The sequence below is a fragment of the Struthio camelus genome, chromosome 8 (assembly GCF_040807025.1).
Source record: "Struthio camelus isolate bStrCam1 chromosome 8, bStrCam1.hap1, whole genome shotgun sequence".
Lineage (NCBI taxonomy): Eukaryota > Metazoa > Chordata > Aves > Struthioniformes > Struthionidae > Struthio > Struthio camelus.
This window is the reverse complement of record NC_090949.1, coordinates 21,212,511-21,234,562: the sequence shown is the minus strand read 5'-3', so window position 1 is coordinate 21,234,562 and position 22,052 is coordinate 21,212,511. Positions and strand designations below refer to the sequence as shown.

The 22,052-nt window shown below is 46.3% G+C and overlaps 2 protein-coding genes across 2 annotated transcripts in view; one reads left to right on the top strand and one right to left on the bottom strand.

The window, feature by feature from the left end:
- DDAH1 (dimethylarginine dimethylaminohydrolase 1) overlaps nucleotides 1-9,803 on the bottom strand; it is a 106,082-nt gene extending 96,279 nt beyond the window's left edge. Inside the window, exons 1-2 of the mRNA XM_068952623.1 lie at nucleotides 9,607-9,803; nucleotides 6,836-7,051 (exon numbers count right to left, since the gene is read on the bottom strand). Coding sequence (XP_068808724.1) covers nucleotides 6,836-7,051; nucleotides 9,607-9,615 — 225 coding nt within the window. The 5' untranslated portion in view covers nucleotides 9,616-9,803. The remainder of the gene's footprint in view (nucleotides 1-6,835; nucleotides 7,052-9,606) is intronic.
- A 1,636-nt stretch (nucleotides 9,804-11,439) lies between these two features.
- Nucleotides 11,440-14,125, top strand: CCN1 (cellular communication network factor 1). The gene is made up of 5 exons (XM_068952620.1): nucleotides 11,440-11,693; nucleotides 11,798-12,014; nucleotides 12,379-12,726; nucleotides 12,863-13,065; nucleotides 13,173-14,125. The coding sequence occupies exons 1-5, from the start codon at nucleotides 11,634-11,636 to the stop codon at nucleotides 13,470-13,472; spliced, it is 1,128 nt and encodes a 375-aa protein (XP_068808721.1). The 5' UTR covers nucleotides 11,440-11,633; the 3' UTR covers nucleotides 13,473-14,125.
- The last annotated feature ends 7,927 nt before the right edge of the window (nucleotides 14,126-22,052 follow it).

Genomic DNA, 22,052 nt, shown 5'->3' with positions numbered 1-22,052 from the left:
AGTTCCCGGCCAGAACTGTAATTGCTAGTGAGAACCAAGAAAATTCAAAAAATGCAGATGAACCTTCTTGAAAGTTTTACAAGTAAAACTCCTGCTGTAGGCATGAATGGAGGAAGTGCAGACTCCAACAGGCAAATTCTTTGCCACCCCATCTCCTGAGTCCCAGAAATACTGTTGAGCTGGGCTAATAAATTTCCCCAAGCCCTAGACATTCTCTTGGCCCTCATCCCAAGTTCGCATAAGAAGCTATTTCATAGGCAAGGTTCTTATTTACAGTTACTCAACTCCCATAATATTTTATCTGAGGTGGCATTTTTAACACTCCCCTCCCCAATACTGGATGAACTGTCTCTTTCTTTGCTTTATAGGTTTGTAACTAATCTAGTTAAAATCCCATAAATACTGGGATGTTTCTGTGTTCCACATTCAGACAGGAGGCTGGCTGAGGAAAAAGTACATTACCATTAAAATCATGGTGACATCCAGACTGAAGCTGACAATACATTCATTTTTTAAGTCTACTGTCGTTATGCCAGCTGCCCTTCAGGAGCTGGCTGCATGAACTGTGTAGCCTTCTAAACGCGTGATACTCAGGAAAGGGTATCTTCCTACGAAATCAAGAGGGAATCACAAGTCCTTGACAGGTCAAACACTGGGTTAATGTGCTAGTGTTCTACCCCTTGGAGACCTGGGGTATATACTTTGTTTTACTGTAGCCCTGTATGCCACTCTAGCAGCAAAAAAGGAGGTCATAAATGCAGTGGAACGGGGCACTGGGGAATATCCACAGCAGAACAGGGTGCCTCAGGCCAATTCTGTTTCTGGAATCGATGAATCTCAGTATGGGTCTGAAGATTGCTGGTTTTTCTTGAATTAGTGCTCACAACTGAGGCACAATTAAGAGGTACAAGTGGGCCATATTGAAACATGGCCTCTAACTCAGTTTGCAAAGTGGTATTCTACCACTTTTCCTCCTAAACGTGCAATGCCCCATAGTGCTGTTGCCTGTCACAGCAGTGCTTAGGATAGGATTTCCATCCCCTTGGCACCCTGGTTTTGTGACGTCCCAAGGGGCACTGAGGTGGTCTGTGGCTGGGTGGGTGCAGACTATGGCCAATCTGCTAGGCAAACACGTCACTCCCCAGAGGTAAGCAGAAACCAACTAAAACAAGCTTTCATCCTGCCTTCGCAGCCCCATATCTATCCTTCTCCAGATTCTAAGAGCATCTCAGTGGCTTTTTTCTTTGGATGTGGCTTGCTTCAGCCTTTCAAGTTCAAGAGTCCTTCCCCAGGGACTTCTGTACCATCTTTCCAAACAGGCGAGCCTGGTCTCTCCCACCACTGCTGTCCCTCCCACCCCGAAGCCGAAGTAAGCATGGCAGCTTCACATCAGCCTCTGGTTTTGCTCTGGTAGATCCCAGGCTACTCCTGCACTTGTCCGTTACTGGGTAGTCATCTACTCTTCCTTTGCAAGCCTTCCTCAGTTTCAACGCCTTACAAGAGCAGCTCCCCTCCTGCTTATGCCCAGATACCAGTCTCAGAGCTGGAACTCTTCAGACAGAGCCCTGTGATTGCTTTATGCACCATCTTGTGCAGGTCCCTTCAATCAACCAGACAGCAGTTCCCAAGGTCCATCCACACTGCACCTCCTGCATTCATTCTGCTGCCATTAAGAGCCATGTCCCAACACCACCCAGGCTAGCAGCCTCGCCTTTTAAAGGATCTGTAGTCTCTTCAGGAGGCGAATAACAACAAGCCAGTGATATTTAGCCAAGCGGAGGATGAAAACTGGTTAGCTCCTCACACAGGATTAGGAATGTGTCCAAACGCTAGGACTCTGCATCGCTTGTCAGAAAAGGAGCTTGCTGACAAGGAAGTTGCAGACAGGGCTAGAGGGCAAGGGTGGCCCAGCTACCTTGTGCTTGAAGGCCAGAGTAAGAAGAGGTGTTGAGCTACTTTTAGCAGGATTATGTTTTCCTGTGGCGAGTGGATTGCCCATGGGATTGCTGCACCCCTCTACGGCACTGTGATGCCAGCTCATGCGCTGCCAGAGAAACGTGCTCCTCTAGAGACGAAGCTTGTGGGAAAGCGAAACAATCTCACTTGGACTCCTAGCTTTATTCACATGCTGAGATGACTATTAAATTATACATACATACGAATATTTATGTATCACAGTCCATAATAACTGGCGATAGATAAGCATACGCTGCTTAGCAGGCTCCTACTTCCTAACTTTTCTCTTCTTCAGCAAAAAACTTTCCTGACATAACCCGTCAGACGCCCTGGCCCAAGACTCCCCTTTTAAAAGGTACCTTAATCTTCTCCTGCAAGGGTTAAAAAGGCTGCTAGCTGTTTAATTGTTCAATTGATTGTCAAAGAAAACTCATGTCAAAATAAACTCATGTCTTAGCCCAGGATAACTTGAGAGGAATCAGAGGGACACAGATGAAAAAACAGCCACCCTCTCCTTGGGACCTCTCCAGAAACCCAAACATCAGCTGTTTAAGTTAATTAACATGTGTGTGTTAATTAATTATGTTATATTTGACCAGATGAATCACATTGAATGTCAGCGTAATTGAGATCAGAAGCTGCTGCCCAAACAAAACCTCAGTCAAGATGCAAAGCTAATCTTTAAAAAAAAAAAAAATCTTGAATCTGGCAGTGGTTTTCTTAACGTCCCACTCAGCAGCTTGTACGTCAGCGAGGTGTTTACACGCTATCAAGCGGCGAGGGCTCCGTACACGCTGCTTTCCCCGCAGCGTCTGGTCCTTCTCACCTTTTAAAAACCTAACTGCCCATCACGTCCTGATGCTCAGATTTGGTTCTCACTGAGCCCCCAGACGCTGACCCGCGGAAAGCCACAGGCACGGCGTGTTTCGCCCTGTACAGCGTTTGCCCCGCTGCCAGGGGTGGAAGAGGCAGAGCTTTGCCCATGCCTGAACTTTTCTTCCTCATTTCACACCAGACTTTCCTCCGGGGCATCTCAATAACAGCTCTGTTCTCCCTCAAGAAGAACTGCTATCTTGACCATCTCTTTCAGGAGCTACATAAGGGAGGAAAAGCTTCTTACCCCACATCCTCACTAACCACAATCTACTAGTCCTCTATTTTTGAAATATTTAAGGCCTTAAACGTAGAATTTGGGTTTTTACACCAGCTAATATTAATAGAAACATTCTCAGGATTTTTTTCCCCCAAAGTGAATGGAACACTTATTTTTTTAAACATCCCCCAGTGGTGCTTGCAAGCCAAACACTGCAGCATTGTACTAGCCCAGGGAACTCGCTATAAACAGATCTGCCTCGCGTCTCTGTCAGGCCCTGCAAATTCTGTATAATCCAGGAAAAGTAAACGTGTACATTAAATATTTATGTTTTCAGTACGTATAATCTAAAGTGTTTTGAGCAGCACAAGCAAAGCGCACTTTTAATCAGTGATTTTTATTTTGACATGGCACTATTAAAATTGTACAGGTACAGCCTGAAAAAGCCTCCGCCTCTAAACCAGAGGCTCTCCTCTCACAACTGATTATAAATACTGTTGGGTTATTACCCACTGCTCACCTGAAAGACCCATGCTACCTCCCATTTTTGTGATCCTTTTGGGCAAATGATCGCAGCAGGGTCTAAAAGCGGAGCTTGTGGAAAGTCTCAGAATCAGCCCCGAGTTAGCTTTGGGCAGGCAGCTACAGTGATAAACATGTAGTTAACCATGCATAAAATGATACATAGAGAGAAGAGTTAAAAGAATAACAACACAAAAGCTAACTTCTTTGAAAGTAAATAGCCACCAGTCAGCACTGATTTTCTTCTCTGATTAAGATAGCGGCTAGCTTTTAACACTTCCTCCGTGCAGAAGAGCTTCTGCTTTTATCTCAGCATTGATGCTAGCAGCCATATATTCTGTACAACCGGAAAAGTTATGTTAATGCAATCGTAAAAAAGCCTCCACACTAAAGTAATCTCTGATAGCCCCTGCTAACCTTTTACTTCCTGCGGACATCCGTCCCTGGGAAAGCAGTGGGCAGCACAGATGCTTCCCGGCTGGCTTGGAAAGATGTCGTTCTCCCTGTGGGTCTGCAAAAACTGGCCTGCTCCTGGCTCGTGGCTGCTGGACAGAGCCGCACCAGGGCCTGGCACGGGGCACGCATCCCTTCACCAAGCGCACCCCAGCCCCGGCCAGCCGGCTCCCTCGAGCCGTCTTTCAGCCCTCAGCAGCGATAAGGTGAGGAAGAGCGTCCGCTCAAATAGTTCCTTCTTCACTCCCTAGAAAAATCACCTCGACCAGGTCAACAGAGCCAGAAACATCTTTCAGATTTGGAAGCTACTCAAGTCCAGAGAAGGTTTAGCACACCTCCTTAATCGCAGGCACGCAAGCCTGGGATGGGCAGCGATCTACACATTCCTGGATTGCGACGCTGTCTCCACAAACATTCCTGAAGCACATACATGATCTGTTGGCTGCCTCTAAGTCCTTCCTATCTGCAAGGATGACATCGTGTCTACTTATTTGTCTGCTACTGACTTTTTCACTACGCTCTCACTGACTAGAAGCGAGGGGCACAAGCCAGAGACTATTGCTAATAGCTAATCTGCAGCAGGAGGGTAGCCCCTGACAGGTCACGGCTGGCTTCCTTGTACCCGTTAGCTCATACGTGTCATAAAACAGACACGCACAATGAAAGAAAAGAGCACAACTCACTGCCACTGAAAGGTGCTCATCTAACACATTGGGAGGTAAAGGATAAGAGCCCGGGTAGAACAGCATGGCAGTAAACAGTAACGCAGCAAACACAGCTAGGGTCTCAGCGTGTTTTAATGAGCTTGCGTACGCAGCAGAGAACGAGTTATGAGTCTGGACAAAGCCAGCAGGAACCTCAGGGGATTCTGCAGCATGCTGACATTAATCCTGTGACGTTTTCAGCAGAGAGCCTGGAAGGATCAGTAATTGATACAATTCAGCGTGTGGCAAAACTTGCTGGGTATCCTGCAAGAAAGGGCTCTCCTTACTATTTGCATACAAAGAAAAAAAAATAACTACACTCATTTATTCGAAAACACAGCTACAAAGATGTGTATCATCAAGCGTTCTTAAAACCAAAGGCCAGGCGAGTCCTTTAAACGTCCATGCATCAGTGACAAGAAAACGCTGCAGTTGGTCATTAAGAGCAGGGAGTAAACACGCCAGAAACAAGGCAGATCATTCCTCTAGCATTGATATAGGCTAACATTGAGGAAAACCAGCTTTGATTATTAACGACGATGAAACAAAATACCTTTTAGGAAACAAGAATTTGCCATGTATTTTAAATGCAGGAAGAGAAGAAAAACCCAAATATACTCAAGACAGCATATTCTGGGGCACTTACTCCTGCAGCACAGATGGAAACCGAAGGCAGTTGTCTCCTAGGTCTCGTTGCGATGAAGGCTGAGGCAGACAAACACAGCTGCTCACAACCGTTATGGGGATCACAGCCTGGAAATGTTCTTTGATCAAGGATTTCTCAGGCACAACCCTCTTGATTGCAATCAGGTTAAACTAGCTCCCACAAGCCCTAGCAATCATGTGCAATTTTCTTTCGAGCTTGCTCGCTTTGCCTTAGCAGAGATGTCAGTTCACATGCACTGCCCCACTGGGAAATTCTGCACACTGAGGACCAAAGTTTAAAGTTAAGCACAAGTTTCTACTGAGATCATCCGGGATGGTTGGTTCTCGAGGGTCCATCATCTCAGGTGAAGCTGAGACAGAGCCTCTGTATGCTCTTGATGCCTCAGCCTCCATCAGTGAAACTCATGAGACACAGCTGTGGAAAGAGTTTTTCCAGAATGTATAATGTGAGTTTTCAACCTGCATTGTTACCATTTGCAAGTTGAATCACTGCATGGGGTGAAAGTGATGGACACGACTTGGAAAGCCAGATGCAGCCAGGTGCTAGCTAGGACAATCTTGATTTTTTTAACGTATTTATTTTTTTAAACAGAGAGCCTAGCCCAAAGTCCATGACAGTCTTTTCACTGCAAACCTGAGATACAGGGATGTGCCAGATACATTCAGAAGATGCAGTTTGCATTCTAGTGAAGTAAGCTTTAACACCCGAAGCACACACATATCAGCTATCTGAGAACAGATTAAAACATATACTAAGTAATACACCTGTCTCACTGAAGGAACAGAACTGCTTCCCAGGGCTACTGTAGCGGCTGGTACTAAAATAATTTTTAATGCCAGATCCTCGAATGACAGTGACAAAGATCTTCTGCTTCCCTGACCGGTTGGGAGGAACTAGGAAATGGTTGTAACTGTTTTGCCTTTCTGCGCCCAGCACTGGGTGAGAAAGGCAAGCGATATGTGGTGCTAGTCCAAGGTTCAACAAGAATACACAACCATCGGCTGGGATGCTTCCTGCCTGTCATGCTGCCGTGTCCCTTATATCTGCATGTGGTGCTGTTCACGCACTGAAGAAGCAATCAGCACAACAGAATCCTATTTCAAATTCTGCTTCTCTGTTTCCCCTGCACGGTTAGGAGGGTCATGAGTTCCCCTTCCACTTTCACAAAACTGGAAGCTTCAGGACACCTCGACAGCAGCCAGGGGAAACGCAGCGTACCTGCAAAGCCCAGTCCCTACCTGTGCACAAATACTGCAAAGCACAACTCTGCAGGGTTACAAACCACAGGCAAGGCACAGACTGTACAAAAACTGACAGGCATTAGTTAAAGGGATGTAAAGAACGAGTAGTGGGGAAGAAAACATATAGGAAATGCCACGTTCAGAGAATTCAGCATAAACTCCGAGCATATCAAAGTAGGAAAAAAAAATCTGAACCCACTTGGGTGTCAGCTGCTGAAGCCTTCTGGCTGCTCTGCCTGCATGTTGCTCTGCTTAATTTACGCCGCTGGATTTGCAGCTCCTGTGACTCACTGAGAGGAGCCATTGATTCTGGGAGAACTGATTTAGTGCAGCAGGAACCGGTGGCCTGGCAGGAGCTGCAGGAGGGGCCCAACCTAAGGTAGGTAAACATCAGAGGAGGAAAGGCTATAGGGAACTACAACAGGGAAAAGGAGAAGAAAGAGGAGGAGAGACAGAAGAAACGCAAGGTAAAGGAGGGGCAGAGGAAAAAGAGAATGAGAAAGAGGAAAGTAAACATACTACAAAAAGGGGTTGGTGCTGATTTTAATAAGAACCTTCCCCAAAATTCATATGGTTGTAAGTGTCTGATGTTCTCTCATCTGGACTGGACGCTTGCTTTCACTGGAAGTAGCAGCACTCGGGGGAATATCTGCCCTATGCAGCGCTCAACAATGCTCTGAAATCCCTACACGCAGCCGTGAAAAGCTGACATTGGGTGGAGGGAAGATAAACCATTCAGTTACTTTTTCCTTGATTTGTTTCTTTAGAAGCCCTTTCCCATGGGGAGAGAAAGGCCTGTGAAAATGAGAGTATATACTCAGTATACTACCAGGATACTCCAGTAATTCTGGAGTATCTGGTGTACAAACCAATTGTTTCAAATTTCCTGCTTTGTATTAGCCAAGCTCTCAGTAGTCTTTACCATAGCAATAGCAGTTGCCCGGGGCACAAAAAGCTAGGAGCCACTAAAGTACTCTTCGTCATAGGAACAGCCCTGAGAACTGTATATTTTCCACTTTACTTAGAACAATGAAGGTCTGAAACTTTACGTTATGTTATACTGAACAAAATCTAAAAAAAGAAAGGTATTTTCCTCTAAACTTCCCCTCTTTCCTGATGCATCAGGAGATGTAGACACAGGCCGGGCCATAAACTCTGGGTCACAGTTTGTAGCAGGGGAAGGTGCGCAGCAGAAGCGTATGAAAGGTTCACAGTCTAACTTGAACTCAAAGGAAACTCAACTGATTTCAGGTGTCGTTAACTACTTGAAATTCAGGACAGGTTTGTTAAAAGGTGCTTCAAAGCTTTCGAAGTGACCTTTTTTGAGTAAACGCAGGTTCAGTTACAGTTTCCCATCAAAGTTGTGTGAACGTGTGGGTAAGACACGAAACCAAGTGAGAAAAGGTGCTATTCATTGCCTTTTCCTGTGGCATTTGCTAAATGTTGTGAAAGCCATAGATCAAAGAAAAATGCTCAGTGCATGTCCTTAAATTAGATGCAATTAAATAAACAAGTGTTTGCATAAATCCCTGAAAAGCAAAGCTGCCCAATTTAACCACCCATTGGTATGTTAGCTCTTTCTGCTTTAACACTTTCAAAACCTTTGTTAACAAAAATGCATTGCTTCACAAAATTGCTCATCTTGATCACAATGCCCCTGTGTAAAGAGTCCTCCTGAGGAAAAAGCACCGGTGAGAAAGTACCCTGAAAAGCTAGGGCTACGTTTTCAAAGCTAAAGCATCCTAGAAAAAACGTGCACCTACAGTAAAGAAACAAATAAATAAAGGGAAGCCTGGAGTACTGGATAGCTCAGAGCCTGGAAACAGGAACGAGTCTTTCTCCTCCTAGTCACCAGCTGGAGCTTAGCCAAATCAGTAGGGATGGAAAGTTGTTACTACCATTACTGGCAGCTATATAAGTCAGCTGGTGGTCCCTGTCCAACTCTTAATGGACGCATAAAATAACTCCTGTCATCAGAAATGGCACTAAATGGTATATATTGGCAGTCTTGGGAGATAGCTGCATGTAACTAAAAACTCAATTTCCCTTCCGACTGTTGTCCTTTCTGGTCAAATTTTCAGGCACATGAGTGAAGAAGAAAGCCACTACCTACTTCTGCATAGCACCTTCTGGGCAGAGAGGGCCCAGCGCTTTTACCCCATCACCTTTCATGAACCACAAAACCACCATACAATAAAAGCCACCTTAAAACAAAACCACGAGTCTAATTTACCTGAATGAAAAGAAAAACACCAGAAGCTCAAGTTGTGGGAAAAAACACGAGGTGACCCCGACGTCAACAGGGGCCCGACGGCGCAGGGCGGCGGGGGCGCGGGAGCCGGGTCCGTCCCGCCGCAGCAGCCCGGGCACGCCTGGGGCGGGTGGCTGCCTTGGCCCCGGGCGCCCACCAGCGTGCCGGAGGCTGGGGAGAAGCAGCCCGTGGGGGGTGGGGGGGGGGAACCCCCCCTCCTTCGCCACCGTTTTGGGGCCCGCAGCTGTTCCTCTCTTTAAGCAAGGCGAAGGGGGGGAGATGCTGGTGAGGGAGCGCTTTCTGCGGCAGGATCAACAAAGATGGACTGTCTCCATCAGCCCCCGCTCCGTTCCCCGGGGGGCCGGGGCCGGTTAGAAAAGATACCCGCTGGAGAAGTAAAACAAAACGGTGAATGTTTTTGGAAACACCGCTGTAAGGTCCCAGGCTGGCGGCAGACAGTGGCCCCATTATGCTGCACCCCTTCTTGTGTCGCCCGCGCCTCCCGGGTCTCCCCGCCGCGCACCTCCGTCCGCAGCCCAGGCCGGCCGCCGCGCTCCCGGGACAACAACAAACCCCCTTTTCTGCGGCTCCAGCAAGGTTCAACAAGGCTGCCTTATTATTCCTGCCGGTATTAAAACACAAAACAAAACAAAACACATATACACGCACCCCCGCCCCCCCAGCCCCTGCACAGATTTAGGACCGGGAGCAACACTTACATGAAGCATGTGCACAGTCGCCCATCAGTCACCATGAAACGGTCCTTTCTGTAACCCTTTCGGCGGCGGCGGCGAGGGGCAGGCGACGAGGCGCCCGGGCTTCTCCGCGCGGAGCCGGCGCTGCCTCGCTGCCCATCCTTTACGAGCCGCACGCACAGGCACGGACTGTATGGAAACGCTCCGCCGCCAGGTTAATCAGCTCCCCCTCCTCTTCGCATGCCCTCCCGCTCCACTGTCTCGCTCCCCCTCACCCCCCCCCCTGCTTTCCATGGGCTTTGCAGGTTTTTGTAACGGGTCTCCTCTGCTCTGAAGCTGCTCGTCCACCTTCCATCCTTGAAGGCAACCCCCCCCCCCAAAAAAAAAAAACCCCAAAACCACCACCCCAAACTTGTGTTAGGAACAATCAGCTCGTTTGCAAAGAAAAATCCCTGGGACGGGGACTTATTGTAACGCCGCTGGGTAGCAGACTAAGCTACTTTGCTTTTTTTTTTTTTTCAATAAATGAGCAAACTACAGTAAAACGCCAGTTGGCTCCTCCAGCGCAATTCTCCTAAATCATGATAGACAGATTGCGTGAAAAACAGGAATTCCAAAGAATTTCCTGCCCTGGGAACAGGAGTTAAGGCTATATTTAACAACATCTGAAGCTGTCAAGAATGCTTTGTGGTTGGATAACAGAGCAGAAAAATGTGAAAAATGCAGGCTACTGCTATACCAAATATGGAAATATTGTTACGTCTGGTGTCTAAATCACCATCTGGAAATACTTACAGCCATGAAAAGAAAAAATGCCACAACAGAAGCTTAAATTCTCCTCCCCAGTCCCAAATCTTAAACTTCAACAAGGAAATGATATTCGAGTACGTCTAACTCGAGAGGGGAACCCTAAAAACTGATGATAAACAGGATGAAAGAGGGATGTGTTTGCTGCGCAGCCCAGGGTTTCCTGCAGTTTTGTCACTGGCCTAAGAAGTAGCCCCCTAAACACAGCTAGGACACGGGCAGGCTCTGGGCGTTACGGCAATGCAAGCACGCAGCCCCGAAACGTCGCTCTCCAACAGCCCTGATGACAAAAGCCTGGACACTGCAGGCGTTGCCGGTGGACAACACGCTACGCAGTAGGTCCCGCAGAAGAGTAGCGCTGCCCATCGCTTTTAAACGTCCTTCTCCCTGGGGTGAAGGTGATTTAGGTAGATGTTTATTTGAATCGCTTATCAGGGTAGGCTGGAGTGAAGGTCGGGCAGGCTTCGTTACAGAGGCACGTACAGACGCTTTCCCCCCGCCGGGTCCCCGCGCGTGCGGCGGGGCTCCCCCGCGGAGACGCCCAAACGCGACACACAAGCAGCCCGCAGGCCCAGCGACCCGCGGTAGCGCAGACCTCCTGCTTTCGCCGGCCTCGCCGTCCCGCTGGGGCCGCGGAGCGGGGCCGGCGCCGGGCGGCCCCCCGCGCCTCCCCGGCCCTCCTCCGCGCGCCCCCGCGCAGCGCGCCGCGGCCCTGCAGCCGCATCCCGAAGTGCGCGCGTGTGCGCGCGCGTGTGCGCGCGCGTGTGCGCGCATTCCTCCCCCCCCCCCCCCCCCCCCGCAGCCCGCGCAGCAGCGTGCGGTAGCGCTTTAAAAGGAGGACCGCAGAAATCCCTGCGGTGCGCGGTGGAAAAGGACTTCCCCGCGAGCTGTGAGACCCGGTGCGGGGGGGGGGGAGGGAGAAGGGGGGCAGGGGAAAAAAAAGAAAAAACTAAAAGAAAAGATAAATGCAGTGGGGCGAGCGGGGCGGGGCGGGGCGGGGCGGGGCGGCGCGCGGCGGCGGCGGCGGCGGCGCGCGCCAGCCGCATTCCTGGGATGCCGCGAGCGCGGGGCGCTGCCGCGGCCGGAACGCCGACGTCAGCGCCGCGGCGGCACGCGGCGGCCCCGCGCCCCATATAAGGCGGGCGCGCCCGCCGCCGCCTCAGACCGCGCCGGCTCCGCTCCGCTCCGCGCACCGCTCCGCGCACCAACCGCCGCCGCACCGCCCCGCCGAATCAGCGGCTGCCATGAGCCCCGTCGGCAGCGGCCCCGCTCTGGCCGCCGCGCTCCTCTGCTTGGCGCGCCTGGTAAGTGTCCGCCGGCGCGGAGCTACGCGGCGAGGCGAAGTGAGGGGGGAGGACGGAGGTGCGGACGGCTCCGCGGCACTCACCCCGCCTCGCTCTGCCCGCAGGCTCTGTGCGCGCCCTGCCCCGCCGCCTGCCAGTGCCCGCGGGAGGCGCCGCGCTGCGCCCCCGGCGTGGGGCTGGCGCTGGACGGCTGCGGCTGCTGCAAGGTCTGCGCCCGGCAGCTCAACGAGGACTGCAGCCGCGCGCAGCCCTGCGACCACACCAAGGGGCTCGAGTGCAACTTCGGCGCCAGCTCCACCGCGCTCAAGGGCATCTGCAGAGGTAAGGTGCTGGCCGCCCCGCTCCCCCCCCCCCCCCACCCAACCCGGGGGGGAAAAATAGTGGTCCCCGTAGTGCCGAAGTTTAGTAATTTTGAGTCCATGTATGGTTATGCTTTGTTGTTGGTAGCTTGGCAGAAAGGCATATGACTTCAGCAGTCTGGAATGCAATTCAGTATGTCTGGGCTCTGCTAAAAGCACATAAGGAAAAGTGATTCCTGACTAACTTATTGTTCTAGCCCCACGTCTCCCGGGGATTGTAGGGAACTTTACCATAAATTGAATTTAACAGACCAGCAAATATGTGTGTTTAAATGAGCGATTCCCACCTCTAACTCCCTCCTTTCTCTCTTTGTTAATCTGTGCAGCACAGTCCGAGGGGAGACCATGTGAATATAACTCCAAAATCTACCAGAACGGTGAAAGCTTCCAGCCGAACTGTAAACACCAGTGTACGTGCATAGATGGAGCTGTGGGCTGCATCCCGCTCTGCCCGCAGGAGCTCTCCCTTCCTAACCTGGGCTGCCCCAGCCCCAGGCTGGTCAAAGTCCCCGGGCAGTGCTGCGAGGAGTGGGTCTGCGACGAAAGCAAGGATGCGCTGGATGAGATGGAAGGCTTCTTCAGCAAAGAGTTTGGTCTGGATGTGTCTGAAGGCGAATTAACCAGGAACAATGAGTTAATTGCCATTGTGAAAGGAGGCCTGAAAATGCTACCTGGTGAGTAAGGGTTAATCTGTGTAACAGTGACAGTTTAGGCGAGGAGGAGAGAGGCTCTGTGACCTCTTAGACCCCAAAGGAAAGAGAAGCCTAGTAAGAGCATATGTTTAGTCTAAGCCCTCCTTTTCTCTTCCAGTTTTTGGATCCGAGCCACAAAGCCGAGCATTTGAGAATCCCAAATGCATCGTGCAAACAACTTCCTGGTCCCAGTGCTCAAAGACCTGTGGAACTGGCATCTCTACAAGGGTTACCAATGATAATCCTGACTGTAAACTCATCAAAGAGACCAGGATATGTGAAGTGAGGCCATGTGGCCAGCCTAGCTATGCCTCCCTGAAGGTAAATAGAGACTCTTCTGGTGCTCTTCTTTCCAAAACTGGCTCGGGTAGAGAGTAAAGGCTGGAGAAGCATCTCCCACTAATAACATTATTACCTCTTCTTTACAGAAGGGAAAAAAATGTACCAAGACGAAGAAGTCCCAGGCCCCTGTGAAGTTTACTTATGCTGGATGTTCTAGCGTGAAGAAGTATCGCCCCAAGTACTGTGGCTCGTGCGTGGATGGAAGATGCTGTACTCCCCAGCAGACCAGGACTGTCAAGATCAGGTTTCGTTGTGATGATGGAGAAACCTTCACTAAGAGTGTCATGATGATCCAGTCTTGCAGATGCAACTACAACTGTCCACATGCAAATGAAGCTTATCCTTACTACAGACTTGTCAATGACATTCACAAATTTAGGGACTAAGTCACGTTGGGGGTGGGATGCTAAACAGAATTTTGAAGTAACCAGCCATGGAGAAAGGACTCTTATGATGGAAGTGGTGCCTTGCCCATTTGAGGGCAACACTGAGATGTTACAAGAGTGCACTGTGCAACTGGACACTAATGCAACAGATTTAAGCATACTTAAGGCTTCATAATACTGGAGCAAATTTATTGCTTCTTTTTGGAGCACCTTATCTTTTATATACTGTTTTCTGTTTGTAAGTGATCAGATAAATGTTTTGTTCTGGTTATGAAACCTTTTTTTTCCTGTACTGTTCAACTTAACACTTTGCTTTCCCTTTCCCTCCATCTTCTCCTGCCCTTTCCCAACCAAGTTGGAAGTTACATTCCTTCCTGAGGTGGGCACTTGTGGGGTGTTCACAGTGGCAGCTATTATGTACCAACTGTAGTTTAATGGCAAACAGAAATCAGTTGTTTTAAAGCTGAGTATTTTATTTATCAAAATGTAGCTTTGTTTGTTTGTTTTTTTTTTTTTCTGAGGGTTTTTTTTTTTGTTTCTACCCCTTTCCTCCCCTGTAATACTGGAATAAGTTGTAAATGATTTTAATTTTATATTCAATGAATTAAATTTATTTATGGAATTAATCATTTAATAAAGAAATATTTACCTAACTCTATTCTCAGAGCACTTTGAAAGGCAACATATTTAAATAAAGCACCTGTAAGCTTTCTAGAAAAGTTTTAAATTCTGATAGACTCAAATTCCTGGAAAAATGAAAGAAGCTCTACTACAGAGGTGGCAATGACTAATAAGCTACATCCATTTCTTGGGATAAATGACATGATGAAGTGGTATATGCAATCTGCAACCCCATGCTCCATAAAGTATATCCAGAAAATGCTTCTTGCCTTTGAAAGCAAATGTTTGATAGAGGGACTGAAATGTTAATTAGACTGTCAGATTATTCAAACTGTCTTGGAATTTGCAACATAACGTACTTCATTAGAATGCAGTACGTGCACAGTGATGTTGAACGTTGGGGTGGAAGTGTTCACTAGGTCTTATGTTTTTTGGTGGCCGCATTTTGCAAATTAATACACTTCTGTGGAAGAAGAATGTTTCCTAGGGTCTGCAGGAGGTAGTGTGCTTTCACTAAATTCAAATTAAATGAGCTTCAAGCAATGACTTTTGTTAATCCTAATAACCCAGTGATGAAAAGTAAACATACTGTTAACAGGAGAAGAATGTGAGGAATTTCAAGTACTTTTCCAATAGAGAGTAAAGGCAAAGCAGCCAATCTTTTCTCTTCCTCACCTCCCCTTCCCACTTTTTAAATATGCAACTACACTTTATACTTTGGGGACATGGAGGACATTTAGCTAATCAAGAGAACTGCAAGAGCGATAGCTGGCATGTATTAAGATGACATTTAAAAAAAAGGAACTATGGGAGGACTGAGAAAGCTGCACTGAACATTTATACTATGCTAGTTAGCAGAAAGCTGCACTACAGGTAAGACTGAAAGGAAACCTGCAATGGGTTTTTCTCCTCATAACCAGTCAGTTCTCTGGCAAAATCTTCCCCCCTGTAGTCTTTAGCAGGTTACGCCTCATAAAAGCACAGATTGATTTTGAGGTGTTAAGAGTTGTATTGACACCCTAGTAGCATACAGTTAGATGCATCAGTGGCTGAATTAGCTTTTCCTTAGATTAGACATGAATATTTCAATAAAATAAATGGCCAAATAGCTCAGAAGTTCATCCCTGGCAGCTAATGCTCTGCCTGAAAAATTACAGCTGTCTTTTTTCTGCTCAGTCAAGTTCTCTCCCTGAAGGCATTCAAAACTTTAGCTGTTTTGGAATTTACCACCTGGCCACCAGTCTTAGCTGTACCTAAAAGTGTCTATACAATGTTTGTTCACAGTAAAAGTGTAAAATGCAGTGAAGCGCTTTTGTTTGGGTTCTGCTTAAATCTAGCACTGAACACTTCATTACATCAGCCTCTCACTGAGGAACCACCACGTTTACATGCTGGGTTATTGTGTGGTAAGAGGAACATCCTATTCATGGCTATAGAGTGGCTGCATGCTTGTTCTTGACCATCTCCACTTGTAGTCATATTTTAATTACTTACATCCATCTTTCAGTAACATAACACAGTTCCCCTAAAAACTGCACATATGCAAAACTGTCTATAAGATGCACACCATATACAAACAAAAGTCGCCCTTCCCACTCCAGTGTAAAGTGTGGTTCTAGACAGGTCCTAGATTTTATGACCTGTACGTTGGGCTTTTCATGTTTTACCAGACAGGGAAGGGGTTCTGTAATCTTTGCTCACAAGAAAAATCTACTTGAGTTGGAGAATAAAGGTTGCAGGAGCAGCTCATATAAATAGAGAGTAAAATTTTATAACAAGCTAATTTAATCTAGTAAAGAGTCAACGACCCCTCCGCTAGAACAAATTGCAGACCTTCTGGAGTTGGAATTTCACACCAAATATCATCACCAATATAGTTTTCTTTTCACTTATTGCATTTCACAGCTATATGAGAAAAATCCCCAACCCCATAATTCCCAATACTGTAAAAGAAGTCAACTTCACCTTTTATAAATCATCTTTGCACTTGCTTTCAAATCTTTATGTTGCTGCAGCAGACAACACAGAGATACGAGGCATAAAAATACGAATGATAAAAACATGGTTTTCCTTTAGGTTTAAGTAGCAGGGCTTACAGGCAAGGTTAATGAGCCCAGCTGTAATTTTATTTCTTGCTCCGAAACTAAAATATCAAAATCCTTCTTCAAGATGAATACTAAAAGAGCTCTATCGACTAGGTAACAGGAACATAAATAATGTGTATGAAAGAAGCAGTAAGTTTTCGGAATATTTAAATCCCAGGACATCAAGTAGTTCAAACCCTGAAAATAAAACAGTCTACATTACGTGGAATTCCTCTAAGCAGGCCAGACACCTTGAAATGCCCCATCTTTGTCTGGGGAGTCCTCACCCACCAGAAGGACGATTACCAGTGCAGAACCCTGCAGGCACAGTATTGAGCATCACCCTTTCAGCAGCAGCACCAGCTTCAGCGGCCTCACCCTCTGCTAGTCACTTCTACCAGTGTTTCTTTAGTAGATTATTTTTAACTTGCTCTGATTTGTCACACAACCCCACAAACAGCTGTACTGGTACAACTGATGGGGTCACACGAGGATGGAGAAGAACGGCATGGGGCAGAGTTTGCTGAAGCTGGTGCTGCCGCCAAAAGGACCATTTGTCAAACTACAGCTTTAGGATTGAATAAATATTTATTCTTTCATTCAACATGCCTATTTACAAGTGTTTTAAAGGTGTTAATCACTATATCATCAGGGTTACACATAAAATCTTCCTTCCCTACTGATGAAGGCAATGCAATGAAGATATTTCTATTTTCTCGAGTGCTGCATCATAGGAAACAAAGTAAAATGCACGCAAGAGTATGCAGAAAATAGAATTCAATCATTACACTAAATCCTCTCTGGTGGGATGCCGCTAGTTTTCTTTCATGAATGAGTACGCAAACTGAGGAGCAGATGGATGAAAAGCTAACATCTTACTGAAAGTCAAGCTATTAATTAGCCCTTGCTCAGCTTGGCCAGGACAACCACTATACCCCACGCGTAACCTGCCATGGAGCCCACAGCAAAGCAGGCTGCACCAGGCTGCCAGACCCACCAGGGGACACCAGCTAGGCATCAGGCCAGGCTTCCCTGCCACGTGCGGGAAGCTGAGGCGGTGCATGGGCTGCGCAAGATCAGCAAGCGAGGACGCTGAACAGCAGGATTGCTGCAGGAGGATTTCCTGTGCTCACAGCTCACTCAAAGCTGCATGAATTCCCCATGCGCTCCTGACAAGGTGCTCTACCACAAATCTGGATATGCAGGAGATTTTCTGAGCAGGTCTTGAAGACTGCACCAAAAAAGTTTGCAGTGGACAATCATTCAGAGTTTGAAGTCAAACCTACCTACCTACACAAAAGGAGAGGCTTTTACAGGGCTTGTTCTTGCCATGTGCTGGCCCTTCTATCTGATCTGCCAAAGAGCACTCAGACGCATGTGTGCATTTTTTTTTAGCGTGCTTCTGTTTAACCAATGGAAAAATTTATATGTAGTGCTCAGAGTGCTCAGCGCACAGCAAGGGAAGGCTGCGTAGACCTACTTACTGCTCTGCCTCAAGCCTGTTTTCAATGCAGACATGTCCGTGTTTTCATCCTCACGTATTTTTTTCCACGTGTTACATAGCCACAGCACACAGAAACATAAGACAGACCACAGAGAAAGCAGCGACACACAACTAGCTTTGGACACATTTATAAATGCATTTCAACTCATGAACAACTGAACTGCATTGAACTACACGTAGTGAAACTTAATATCTATAAAATACAGATCCTGTAAAAGATTTCAGCTGATAAAATGATGAAATAAACATCTGTCTATATTATCCCATAAAGACCAAACACTGATTTTTTTTTTTTTTTTTTTGGAAAAACTACAAAGCTATGACTTCTCTATATACAATTTATTTTGGAGAACATCCTGAAAGACCTCAAGGCACCATTCACATGCGCAACTTCATCTGTCTTGCAATACAGCCACTTAAGGAGTGGGATGTAGCAGCTATCGAGGAGAAAAGAAACATTATATAAGTTTTCGTAAGGTTTTCCTTTACTGGACATAAGAATTTTAAAGGTAAGGTACATAGATTTGCCCAGACGGGAACCTGGCTAGGACAGAAACGTTAGAACAGCCTGACCTCATGATGAATGCAACCAGAATTTTAATAATAGGTATCAAGGGACTCAACCATTATAAATATCAGATGAGCAGTGAACAGTGCAGTCCAGTAATGTTTGGAGAACACTGGTTCAACCCCTGACCAAAAGACGACCAGCAGACAGGCTGATTCTGACACACCAGCTTCTCTGAAGCTACCCATTTCCTTGAGCATCTCAGACCAAACAGGTTAGACCCAAATTAGCTCATGAAATCTGACAAAATCAGACACCAACATGGTATGGCTGTAAAACCAGGGAGTCTACTGAAGAGAATTTAAAAAAGGAAAATCTATTTTATTCTGCAGAAGCAGGAACTTGTGCTATAACAGAACAATCCCATTAAAACTAACATGGCTGCCCAAACACAGCTGAAAGGAGAGGCAGTGAAGAAACATAACGAAGAGACAAGACTGAGAGTTTAGATATGAAAGAGACGGGAACTTCACAGGCAAGCTTTTTAACGCCTCCCATCTGCTATTTTTCTAAATGTCCATACTTCCTTCACTAACTTAATTTTTCTGCTCCCTGTTGGCAAAATGGGCCAGTTCTGGGGCTACAGTAGGATTCAGTAGAAAACCAGGAAGTGACGCGTGGAAAGGCACTAGAAAGTTTTCAGTCTCTTGAAGCAGAAATGGGGTGAGAGGAAGAAAGCTGCAATGTGATTGTAAAAACACTTTCGCATTCTCCACCAGCCAGCTCCCAGTAAAGTGTGATAATTTACTCTCTAAATTTTGTGCAGAAGGGTTACTGTTAATTTGTTTCACTGTTTGACAACTTCAAGGTATCTGTAGTGCTTTTGAGGAATTATCCTGAGCCCAGAAGACAGAGGGTGACACGAACTGGGCTTAGGGCTTGTCCTGGTGCATCTGTTTAGGACATAGCTTATAAGAAAACATAGATTTTAGCTATCAGTTGTTCACTAACAGCCTTGAACTGACCTGCGTGGAATGACTCGGCCTCACCGTAGCAGCGTACCTCTGCAAGAAGCACCCAGCAGAGTCTACTAGCACCCTGCAGCCTGCGTACCCTGCGGCACCCTTACCTGGAATTACCACAGCAGCACTGACTGATGTTTGGGACCATGGTGCAAACAAGCCACCTTCCAAAGCCACCAGCAAATGCCACTTGGAGGTGTCATACTGACCATCTGCAGTCACTGTAGTCTGCATACTGCAGTGTTATTCCCCATCTTTAGTGAGATCAGGGGAACAGAGATTTGAACTACTTTGAGCTTTTCATTTCTTCTGACATAATTATAGAGTACATACTTTCATCCTAGAAATAAATGTCTAGATTCAACAGTAATTGGCAGCAAATACCTTTCTCTGAATTGTTCAAAAAGCAGGTGATGTAGCTCTGTGGTGCCACCATCATCTTTAGAGCTTCTCTGTAGCTGCTGCTAATGTTAAGAAATTAGCAGCTGGTTTCCATCTTCTCAGGCACTAGGGGAACTGCCAGCAGAAAGCTCACAGCAAATAATACCTTTATCTAAGGGAGGAAGACACATCGGAAAGAGCTTTACCACCCTGATGTCAATATGCCACAGAAATAAACTGATTGCTTGTGAGTAGCTCAGTGATATCAATTTTAATTAAGAGCTTCATTAATTCACACCTCCTTCTCGCACTATATTCACACCTGCATCAGTGTCATCTTGATCTGGGATTGCTGTGAAAACCGCTGAATAGCGAAAGTACTGTTACTGTTGTATAAGGAACGCCTAGTCATCAGGTAATAATCTAGGTGCGCGGCTGAGAAATGAGAGAGAGAGACCAAGAATCATTCTGCCCAACACAAGCATAACGGAGAAACTCCTTTGACGATACCTGTAGTAGTGTCACTGCCCCACAGACACAAAAGAACGAAGGACGTGTGAAATAATTTAGATTGACTAACCAGGAGCCTGATATAGCCTATTCATCCATAGCAAAAGCATTATCACTGCATCACTGAAAGCTTTTCCACGTTGTGCAGGAACTCTAACGCAAAAGGAATCCCAATGCAAAGGGACCAGACACATACGAGGAGGAAGACAGCATGTCTAAGGCTGTGACTGACAGTAATGATTAAAAAAACCAAAAAACACTGTTTCTATCATAAATAAGAGCCAGTAAGTCCACAAAGACTTCCCCTTGCGCCAGGGGTAAGCAAGGCTCTAGCGACTTCCCAAATTCTATTGCTGTATTGGATTTTTCTTGCTGAAAAGCCTAATACGTTAAGATAGCAGAGAAATGCTTTTCGGCAGGATAACAACAGGGGTGAAATCAGGCCATGCCAATGGAATTTTGCTTCCAAAACAAAAAAATGTTATGATCCACAGAGCTGATGTGGGAAAGAAGGTCTAACAATAAAAGCATCATTGGAGCTGAGTCACTGTCCAACAGGACCAGGCTGAGACACAGCAGGAGTGCGTTTCTGTTATCAAATCACAGGGAGACAGGCAGGAAAAAGGCTACTTTATCCTTGTGTTTTCCTGGTTTTATATGTCATCTGCAACTCCCCTTTCAGTTTCAGTATTTATTCTGAGCTGTTTTTGCTGCCATTTCTTGTTTGTCTTGCATACATGCGACTTCCTTCCATTTTGCCACAAATTTCCACCAAATAAAACCATATGCACTGCCATAGCAACATTCTAATACAAACACAGGGTAATCTTTATTCACTCAAGTACACAGTTCTTTTTTTTTTTTCTTATTAACAGAACCTGCATCTGCATAGAGTTTAACTGAATGTCATAGCAACAACACAAACAAATTCAAGATATTTTTTCCTTTGGAGAGAGGAAGAGTAAATGTTTTCAGGAAAAGAGGGGGGCTTAAGAAAGCAGAGTGAAATGTTTGTGACCAAACATGGCCTGAAGTTACATCATCACAGCTGTATATTTACTCTCTGAAAGCCTGCTCTTGCAAGGTGTTATGCATTCTCCGCTCCTACAGATGTCAACAGAGAACAGCCAGCCGTATCTGGCAGGGCAAGGTCTGCATCAGAGCTGTCCTTACACAGAACGCCCAGGTGGGACGGCGTATCAGCACTAAGGTGAACTTGTAAGTTGATGCTTTTTCTTTCTTCTTCTTTTTCTTTTTGTGTAAGACTAGTGTGGGTATCCTGCACAGTAATGAATTTTACTTATAATGCAAAATACAAACGTACCGCGTTCCTGGAGTAACGAAGGTTAGTTAGCCCTCTAGCCAAGCACGCCCCTAAGACCTAGTCTTAAGAACAGCAGATAAAAAATTCCTAATGCCAAGATAAAGAGGAAATCAAAAACAACCTAGAATTCAGATGCATTCATTCAAAATTTAGCTTTTCTCCTGAGAGTATACCAGTTACCATGACAGTACAATAACTTAAACCTTATACTCCCAGGAAGTTATACAAAAAAGGAAAAGAACCAAGTTCTCTCACATGGCTGACTCAGTCCTACTTCTTAGCTAGTGCTATGCTCTTAGCTATGCTCTATTTTTGTCCCTTACGGTCTGTGAAACGGATGACTTCATAAGCGTTTAACTTTTTTTTAGCAGTATGTTCATTCAGGACAAGAGCCTTTACTCCTTGTTGTTTAAGCTTATGGTCCCCCAGCGCAAGCACGCTGTCAAATGAAAGTTCAGGGTTTGAAACCTGAGAAGGCTGAACATTAAAGGAAACGTAACAACGCTGCATACAATTAGTTCGATAAGTACTTTATGAGGAAAGCAAATGAATAAGCATACTAGCCTTAAAATCAAGCCCTCAGTGCAACTTGGTATTGAATGATGAAGATTTAAACAACATTACAG

What these genes read in the sequence shown, in the direction of transcription:
- CCN1 (XM_068952620.1), top strand. Translation starts at nt 11,634, where the DNA reads ATGAGCCCCGTCGGCAGCGGCCCCGCTCTGGCCGCCGCGCTCCTCTGC. An exon ending in TCCTCTGCTTGGCGCGCCTG is followed by an intron (nt 11,694 to 11,797) that starts GTAAGTGTCCGC and finishes CTCTGCCCGCAG; the next exon opens with GCTCTGTGCGCGCCCTGCCC. An exon ending in GCTCAAGGGCATCTGCAGAG is followed by an intron (nt 12,015 to 12,378) that starts GTAAGGTGCTGG and finishes TAATCTGTGCAG; the next exon opens with CACAGTCCGAGGGGAGACCA.